Source organism: Cynara cardunculus (genome assembly GCF_001531365.2).
Source record: "Cynara cardunculus var. scolymus isolate 2C chromosome LG 3, CcrdV1, whole genome shotgun sequence".
In the NCBI taxonomy this organism is placed as follows: Eukaryota; Viridiplantae; Streptophyta; class Magnoliopsida; order Asterales; family Asteraceae; genus Cynara; species Cynara cardunculus.
In genome coordinates this window covers 38,551,972-38,561,203 of record NC_037530.1, presented here as the reverse complement: position 1 = coordinate 38,561,203, position 9,232 = coordinate 38,551,972, and the positions used below count along the sequence as shown (strand labels likewise).

General features: G+C 36.4%; 1 protein-coding gene across 7 annotated transcripts; it reads right to left on the bottom strand.

Annotated features, from left to right (window-relative positions):
* Window positions 1-1,203: 1,203 nt before the first annotated feature.
* LOC112508535 (ABC transporter G family member 35-like) lies at window positions 1,204-8,499 on the bottom strand. 7 transcript variants are annotated; one of them, XM_025113193.1, is made up of 20 exons: window positions 8,123-8,484; window positions 7,566-7,775; window positions 7,391-7,475; window positions 6,864-7,023; window positions 6,652-6,782; window positions 6,454-6,544; window positions 6,043-6,344; window positions 5,040-5,638; window positions 4,460-4,730; window positions 4,224-4,377; window positions 4,067-4,124; window positions 3,972-3,994; window positions 3,743-3,888; window positions 3,277-3,609; window positions 2,803-3,177; window positions 2,573-2,706; window positions 2,268-2,495; window positions 2,013-2,184; window positions 1,684-1,938; window positions 1,204-1,600 (listed from the first exon to the last, which is right to left on the bottom strand). In XM_025113193.1, exons 1-20 carry the CDS (start codon window positions 8,464-8,466, stop codon window positions 1,328-1,330), a joined length of 4,344 nt encoding a protein of 1,447 aa, XP_024968961.1. In that variant the 5' UTR covers window positions 8,467-8,484; the 3' UTR covers window positions 1,204-1,327. The 7 variants fall into 7 exon arrangements, with proteins under 7 accessions (XP_024968961.1, XP_024968955.1, XP_024968956.1 ...); XM_025113187.1 differs by having other exon boundaries at window positions 3,978-4,124; window positions 8,123-8,499; XM_025113188.1 differs by lacking the exon at window positions 3,972-3,994 and having other exon boundaries at window positions 4,059-4,124; window positions 8,123-8,499.
* Window positions 8,500-9,232: the final 733 nt, after the last annotated feature.

Here is a 9,232-nt window from a genome sequence, read left to right as displayed (position 1 = left end):
AGATGAATGAGCCGATTATATTATAGAAAATCAAACAGTTTCTTTTATTTTTCATTCATATTGATTACTGCTTAATACATTTAACCAAACACCTCTTAAATTATCTTAAATATAATTAATTTTGGTTTTAGCAATTATATAAACGGATGAGATTTAACTATCTTTAATTATATAATTAATTCTATCTTAAGGTTTTGTTTTACATTTTTTTTCCATTTAAGTTAATATTTAATCTATTGATTAATATATATTTGTTTCACAATGTGTTTGTTGCATATGTATTCGGTTTACAATGTATAACTTTTTTACATATATTTTTTTTTGTTTACAAACATGTTAAAAAGGTTCACATTATGAACCGACCACGTGAAACAGACACATTAGTAAATACGTTCAAATCAACTATAGACTCTCTTGTATCCAGAACATAATATAAAATTGGAAAAAAAAAACAAATAATACAACAAATTGTTTAGATTTAACATCTACTCTAAGGAACCGTTTATTAAACACTTACTTGGTAAATACTTATCGGTGCAATTACGTTACTAAACCAACTTTTTGGAGAATCAAAGTTCAAAATCTCTAAAAATAATTATATTCAACTCCAACAAATTCTTTATTTTGGAGATTAAATCATTAATTCATTTTTGAAAAGTTTTCTATATTTAGAGAAATTTACGCTTTTTCTTTTACCTTCTCTATTTTGGAGAAAGTTTTAAAGAATCTTTTGAAGCACGAAATTGTCCAAAATCCTTATTATCTCAATTTTGTAGAATCTGTTGAAGATGTTCTTACTGGCCTATAAACGCTTACCACCAATCTAATTTGATGTCAAATGCTATCACATAAGGTAAATGAAAGTGATGACTCTTGTCTGGTAAATATTTGCTAAACTGTCCTAAGGGTTGTTTTGTTGATTTTCCATCAAGTCCTGTATGAATAAGATGTTTGTGTACATTAATCTGTCTGCATAGAATGAGAAAGTTTATGTTCGATTTTTTTTTTCATACATGGAAGGAACATTCTTTTTTAATTGGGAGATAACATGTTTGAAAAAACTTGACTTTTTATATAAAGCTCTTTCTTAAAAGTTTACTGAATAAACCATTTTTTACATCATTAAATTATTATCAAACAATCATGTATAATTAACTGAAAGAGAAACATAGATTATAAGTTAAAATGAGACCTCAAATGTATGATACAGCAATATCCCATATGTCCATACAACCCTAACAAGATTACAACAATCTAAATTACCCAATACAAGCGGTCCTATTTGGAAAAACGACATATAAACATTCTTGAAACATATGAGATCGATTTATCTCGTTTGGAAATTCAACGTCCTTAAACAGTAGGCATAGACGACAGCAAACAATACACAAAAACCAACTAGAATCGCAGCAACAGGACCCATGAAATCTAATCTATAACCATAATAGTCTTGGATATACGAATTTATGGCTGGATCATACGACATCCCAGGCACCTTGATCGTGTTCTCAACATCATGGTACTGCGATATAATGGTCCCGTAAACAGACCAAGCCAACGGACAGATCCAGTAGTACCAACCCCACCACTTTGGAATTCTCTGAATACAACAAAACATCAACTTTAGTCTCTAAATGAAGCAATTAGTTGCCACAATATATATAAGTATGGAAGATGACTTACGGGTTTAGGGATGAAAAACCCAGAAAAGTAACAGAAGATGGCGTAGAATGAACCTGCCACTATAGCTGCTAGTTGTTCGTTTGGTGTGATAGAAACAGTCATCATTCCATAGTATGTAAAATAGAGGAATGAAAAGAAGTTGATGAAAAATGACCAAAAAAACTTGGTTGCTGTCCATTCGAACGACACCATGGCATACACTATTAGAGTGTAATATGTTGCTTCAAAAAATACGTATGGTATCTCTACAAACACCTGAATAGAATGTATCCCCATTTGTTAGAAGCTGAAGATAAGGATAAAGTTTCAATCTTTATTCAGATTCTGACCTGTGCCATGGCATATGGTAATGTCGAGTACATTCCAGCTGCTCTTTCTCGATAGAAAACTGTTCTTTCTGTGGCGATTACCGGATGCACTGTTTGGCAATTGTTCATACCAACAAAGAACACCCCAGTAAATGTCGCCCCGATGATGGTGGTCAAATTATTGCTGCTCTCCCTGAAGATACAAAATCAAGAATCTCATAAAGATTTGTATAAAATCATCATTGTTGGTGTTAAGTTCAGGTGTTGGAATGTGACCTTTTTTCGCCCACTTTCCAAAACATCGTCCCAACCATGAGGGCAGTGGCCAAGGTGAAGAAGTTGCGGGTTAGGTTATAATCAGGATTTCTCCAGTAGCTCCACCACATCTTCCATATACAAGATCTAAATTGCCCCCATGCAGACTGAGAATATTGTGTTCCAAAATGAAGATCTGCCTCTCCTGGAGGGGGTGTACTTAACTGCATCACTAAAGCCTTGTTCTTCCTGTTGAGCATCAAAATTATTTACATACTTTTGATGATTTTGTGTTATTTTATGATTGTTATAAGATAAAAACTTACTGTTGTAAGGCTGATGAGTTGTAGTGCTCAGCAAAGTCGATCCCAAGCCGGCTCTCAGCAGCACCTGAACTGACTTCCAACATCCATGCTGCAGGATTATATTTTTCTGGCATCTTTGGAACCCCAGGAATTTCCTGATCATATGGTTAAATATGGCTTGTTTAATCTGTCAGTTTTATGTCTAATCTTTCCAATTGATTTAGTTTGTAAAGTATTTACATGTGAATCACCTCAAAATAGTCCACAATTTGTTGAGAATTTCTGCCTAATGATCCTGCATAGATCACTTGCCCTCCTCTTTTCATCAACAACAGCTCATCAAAGGATTCAAAGATATCGATGCTGGGCTGATGAATGGTGCAAACGACAGTTCTTCCTGTGTCCACGGTGTTTCTCACGGCTCTCATAACGATGGCTGCAGCTCTTGCGTCAAGCCCAGAAGTCGGTTCATCCATGAAGATGATTGAAGGATTAGCAACAAGCTCGACTGCAATCGTTAGCCTCTTTCTCTGTTCGGTTGACAAACCACTAACTCCTGGAAGTCCCACTATTGCATCCTTGAGGTTGTCTAGTTCAACTAGCTCCATGACTTCAGCCACAAAGATCTGAAAGGTAATACATAAAGAGAAAGGAATTAGAATTACTACTTCATCTCTTCTTGATATCTTCTTTGGCAAATCTTGATTGTATCTTCATCTTTTTACCATCTTCTCTTCATTGCTGAATTCTTTTGGAAGCCGAAGAAAAGCCGAGTAAATCAAAGATTCATAAACAGTGATTTGGGGAGAATGGATATCTGTTTGCTCACAATATCCAGAAATTCTTGCAAAAGTTTCTTGTTTCTTTGGGAATCCTGATATTCTGATATCTCCTTCGATATAACCGCCTGTCTTTCTTCCTGCTAAAACATCCATTAATGTCGTTTTTCCAGCTCCGCTGACTCCCATCAATGCAGTTAGGACTCCAGGCCTAAACGCACCGGTTACTTCACGAAGTAACTGCAACCTATTTTCTTCCACCCCTTGTTCTTTCATCTCCTGTGGAATAAACCATGGTTAATATACAACCATTTGATCATTTCTAAATGAAACCTTATTCCATCTGCAATTCTTGTTAAATATCCTAGTTGCAATTTAAACTTAGGATAAGTTAAAGAAGAAGGGAACATACTTGGGGCATATCAACAAAATAGTTCATGCTATCAAACGACATGGCAAGTGGAGTAAACGGAAAAACCATCCCCTTCTTACGACCCCCGCCATACGAATCATAAGACTCGGACCGACTTCTTACATGCTGCATTTCCATATTTCTATCTGCAAAAGTTGTATTAGCGTTAACTGATGATCATTTTAGTATGTTTGTAAATTTCTATGTTTTTGGAACTTGGTTTTCTTACCTGAACTACTTCCATCAACAGGAAATAAAGATTGAGGAGTTGTTTCTTGCTTAGATGCAATTGTTTTGAGTCTTGATTGTTGGTTACTATCTTGTTGTGCTTCCATCCCTGCAGCTGCTTCTTTGGAGATAATCGCTTGTTTTCTTCCAGGGGCTGATTCATTAATCCGAAAATGAGGAAGGTTAGTTTCTGGTTGTCCAAAGTTAGTCTTTACTCTTCAACGCGTTTCAGGGATCGAACACATAAACTCACGTTCTAAATACATAAGAACTAAAGTGAAGAGGGTGTTGAAGAGAACTGCAAAACCAAGAAGAGATGCAGCACCAATCCAAAAAAAGCTTGTTTGAGTTGGGACATCCAGGTTCTTTAGCATTGCTATTCCCAAGCTAGTTACACCATCTGAACTCTGTGAACATCAAAACATCATAACGAACATTTTTCTTTCTTTTGTGCCTTGTTTTCTGCTTTTTTTGAGTTAAACAACTTACCATTTTGTTCATCCACCTATCTGCAAAGAACTCATTGATTGTAAACGCATTGAACCCATATGACAATGGTGATAGCCAATAAGCCCATTCCCACCAAGTAGGAATCTTGGTTTTTATTACAAGGAAACCTCCCAACAAGAATATGAGTAGAAGTGTAAGGGTTCCACCTGTGTTTGCAATGTTCATTGTCCTACAAACTCCAGCAATAAACCTAAAAAGTGCCCCTGATACATTCTGAACTATAAAAACCAACAGGAAGTGCTTGAAGAACCTGTAAACCATATTAGGATTAGCATTTTATTGTTAGCAAAATGGGGTTAGATTGTTAGAAACTATAAATATTATGCAACAAGAGGGAGGTTCTGGGGAAAACCCAAAAAATTGAAAAACCAAGGGTAACCATTCATCTGGATGGTATGTACATGTGCATACAAATAATTAAAGCCGTTTCTTGGTTTTTATGCTGACAAATTGCTTACAAATTACTTGTAATGCATACGGTGGTTACTAGGGTGTTCCTCAGGTTTTCAATTTTTTGCGGGTTTCCCCGCTCTATGCAACAATAATAGGAATCTGTTACCTGCTAGCTTCCGGGGCAAGGTCAACACCGTAATATACTATGGCCATCCAGATAATACTTTCTAACATACATATTGGCAGGCGAAGCAAGAACGTCGGAAGTGTGTAAGCCCATGGCGGATGGAACAGAAGGTCTCTTTGCTTGAAAATTACAGGAAGTCTTACTATGGTGAGTGAGATTTCAGCTATACCATTAAATAAGTTTATGAGCAAACTTAACAAAATCGCCCCTAGATAGATTTGACCATCTTCTTCGTTTCTTCTGTGCATTGTTGTCCTAAAATACAAAGTCGTCCCTATAAAAGCTACAATGGTGAACTGTGCAGTCTTGAAAATGTAAACAAAACTATTTCTCTTCATCAGTAGCCATTCTTTATCCCATGATGCCTTAAGGAGCTCCCTTTTCGAGACCAAGTACTTCTTGAAGACTAGAGCTGCTTTGTGGCTTTGGCTTTTGTTGTATGGGACTGAAAGCTCGTTCGTTAGCTTCTCGCCTACATGGAAATGCTTGAATCGTTGAGCGAGCTCACTAACTGGTATATATCTGTATGGTTTGCTTCTATCTGCCCAATATTGCTCTTGGTCCTTTTTAGAAGTAACCTGTAGTCATTAAGACACAGTTGTTAGCATATACATGTGTAGATGGAGGTTCAGGGAAAAACTACCAAAACAATGAAAGACTAAGATGTGTAGATGGAGGTTCAGGGAAAAACTACCAAAACAATGAAAGACTAAGAAACATCCTATTTATTGGACGATATGCATATGTGCATACAAGTAATTGAAGCTATTTCTTGTTTTTTATGCATGTGTGCATGTTATGGACATGTGCATACCGAACAAATTGCTTACAAAAAAACTTGTATGCACATGTACATACCATCTAGATGAGCGATCACCAGTGTTTTCCTCAATTTTTCATGTTTTTACATTTTTCCTCTTAACCTGACCCTATATGTGTAAGCTTTAGTTGTAGAGAGTACTTTAATGTGATCTTTTTGTACCTCTTGCAAGAAGTCAGCGACGCCTTTTCTCTCGGGACACTTGAAACCACAACCTTGGAAGAACTCGAGCACATTTTGTCGTGGACCTTGATACAGAATCTGGCCTTCGGATAGTAGAATGATGTCATCAAAGAGATCGAATGTCTCTGGAGCAGGCTGTAGTAGGGACATGAAGATTGTTGATTCAGTGAGGTGTGTAATTTGCTGCAAGCACTTCACTATCTGAAATGTAGTGGAGCTGTCTAAACCTGTTGATATCTCATCCATAAACAAAGTTTTTGCTGGCCCAACTATCATCTCTCCTGTTTCCATATTCAATTAGAGTCCAATATTAGCATCACTATACAACAAAACCCGCTATTTTAGAACGGCAAATATGTCTAAATGTTCTGATAAAGTAAGGGAGTTAACCTGTAGTTACTCGCTTCTTTTGCCCACCGGAGATTCCTCGTTTCATTGCATCGCCAACAAAGGTGTCACGGCAGATATCAAGGCCCAATATCTGTTTTTGATTTTGATTTATGCAAAATTTTCAAGTTGTAGAGACAAATTAGCTTTGATTAAGTTTTATATAAAGGTGTGGGAATTTGAAAGGCTCGTGTTACATACTCTAAGAGTGTAGTATGTAATCAAACTGCTAGCATCTCCTTCTATAGCGGTTGCCTTCATGAAAAGGTCGAGTTCGGCTTCTGGGAAAATGCCTGCTTGCTTCTCTCTTCTTGCGAGCTCCGCTAACAAGTCTATATTAATTTCATCATTCAGTTATATCTGTTTCAAGATTCATATGATATTGCCAGCTTCTTGAAGATTAAGCAGTTTACCTAATCTAGATCCGATTCCTTGGCACCTTGCTGCGAAATCTAAGGTTTCTTTGACGGTCATTTCTCCAACATGAACATCGTTCTGGCTGATGTACGCTGATGTCTTTCGTGGTTCAAATTCAGTCAGTTTATGACCGTTGTAAGTAATTTCTCCTTCAACCTGTTTAATTGAATTTCATTTTTACATTTCACCTGAAACTCACATATATAAATATATATATATATATATACATATATATATATATATATATATATAGGGTCGGGTTCAAGGAAAAGCCGTAAAAAAAATGAAAAACTGAAGAACACCCTGGTGACCATTCATTTGGACGGTAAACGCATGAGATTCCTAAGCAATTTGTTTACGTTCATAAAAACTAGGAACCAACTTTAATTACTTTTATGCGCATGTGCATACCATCCAGATGAACAATTATATTCCTTAGTTTTTCATTTTTTTGGGTTTTTTCTTGAACCTCCTATGTATGTATATATGTATCTGATCATGTTTATATTACAGTATTACTGACCTTTAGGCTGGGATCGAGCTTTCCCGCCAAGGCCAACAAGAGGGTTGTCTTCCCAGAAGATGGCGGTCCCAATAAAAGTACCATTCTGTAGCATCACAGATCCTCCGTTAGGGGTGTGGGATTCTTGATTGGAAAACAGTAATTGATTAAGATATAGGTAAGTAGGTGAAGGTACCTCGATGGTTTAATGATCCCAGATGCATCTTTAAGAATGGTGATTTTAGTTTTCTTAGATAAACTTATCCCAATAGAACCCAGAAACGATTCGATGGAATTGCGAGTAGCGTTTGGTAACGATGGAAGTGCTCGGTTACCCACGTAGCAGTCTGCCTCTATGCTCAAATTTTGAAACCGAACCTCTACGGTTGGAAGAGTGATACCAACTCTATACAAGATTGAGAACGAATGCAAGATTGATAACCAATGCCAACCCTATAGAGGGAGGTTCAAGAAAAACCCAAAAAAATGAAAAACTGAGGAACACCCTGATAAGAATCATTCATTTGTACGATATGCACATATACATACAAGTAATTGAAGCTCTTTCTTGGTTTCTGTGCACGTATGCACATGTGCATACAAGACAAATTACTTGTATGCACATGTGGATACCATATAGATGAATGGTTACCCTTAAGGTATTCCTTAGTTTTTTTATTTTTTTTGCGGTTTCCCCTAAACTTAACCCTATATATAATATTAAATAAACAAGAAGAGATTAAAAGGCTATACTTATCAACACGATCTCTGAACTTTGTCAAGAACTTCTCATTATCATCTTCTGCAACCTTAAAGAAGTTGTCGATGAAATGTTGCCGAGCATTTGCATCGAGGTCTCGTACCTCCATCAGCAACTTATCGTCATGCTTATCGTTGTTATTGTTATAAGAGTAGTTGAATATGGTGGTTCGTATTCGGTTGTAGGTGGAGAGTTTCTCTAAAGCAGCCCACCGCAAGGCTTCTTCGTCTTGGGTACGGTGGCTGTTTCGGTGGCTGCCGCCAGCGGTGATGGAGAACACCTCGTCCATTCCCAAACTCCCAGCTGCTCGACTCAAGCTTCTACCTATGCTCTTCATAATGCTGATTCCTCTATTCTCCTCCTCCTCCATCACTGTAAGTTGCATCTTAACAAATTAATTGTTTGCATGCAAAATAGGAATTATAATGTGTGTCTGTGTGTGTTAAGCTGTGCACTAATTAATACCAAGATTAATTAATTAAACTAAAAGGATTAATTGTTTAAAGAAATCCAAGAAAACTCACCTTGATGGACCTTAAACTGGAGAGTGTTTGCAAAAAGGGAAGAAAATGAGAGATTTCACACCTCTTTGAATGATCGATTAATGCATGAATATATATACACAACAACAATGGTTGGTGGCCCAAAGTGCCAACTTTTCAGGCTTTAAAATGCATGCAGCTTAATCCATTTCAATTACTAATCGGTGTGTGTATATATATATATACACACATGTTAAGTGAGACCGTCCACATTTGATATGAATAACGAAGGTGAAGTTCATGGGTTATTTATGATGAATGTTAAATTGATTCATTATTCATGATTAATAATACACATTCATCATTATTCATTATGAATAACCCGTGAACGCAGGGGTCTTTGTCCCTCGATTCACAACTGAAACTCGATTTTCATTTGAACCCGCCCTATATATATGTATATAACGTTGGTTGAGAGAAAAATTACAAAAGATAAAAAACTGAGGAAGACCATAATAACCATTGTAAATATGTAAACAAATCATTCCTACCAGAGATAATCATCATATATGAATTTATGATCTCAACATAAATTCAAAATTATAATTTATACGTGAATCA

Coding starts and splice junctions, on each gene's coding strand:
- LOC112508535 (XM_025113187.1), bottom strand. CDS start 8,499: ATGGAGGAGGAGGAGAATAGAGGAATCAGCATTATGAAGAGCATAGGT. Junction 4,378..4,459: donor ATAGGTGGATGAACAAAATG/GTAAGTTGTTTA, acceptor TGATGTTCACAG/AGTTCAGATGGTGTAACTAG. Junction 1,939..2,012: donor TACCATATGCCATGGCACAG/GTCAGAATCTGA, acceptor CATTCTATTCAG/GTGTTTGTAGAGATACCATA.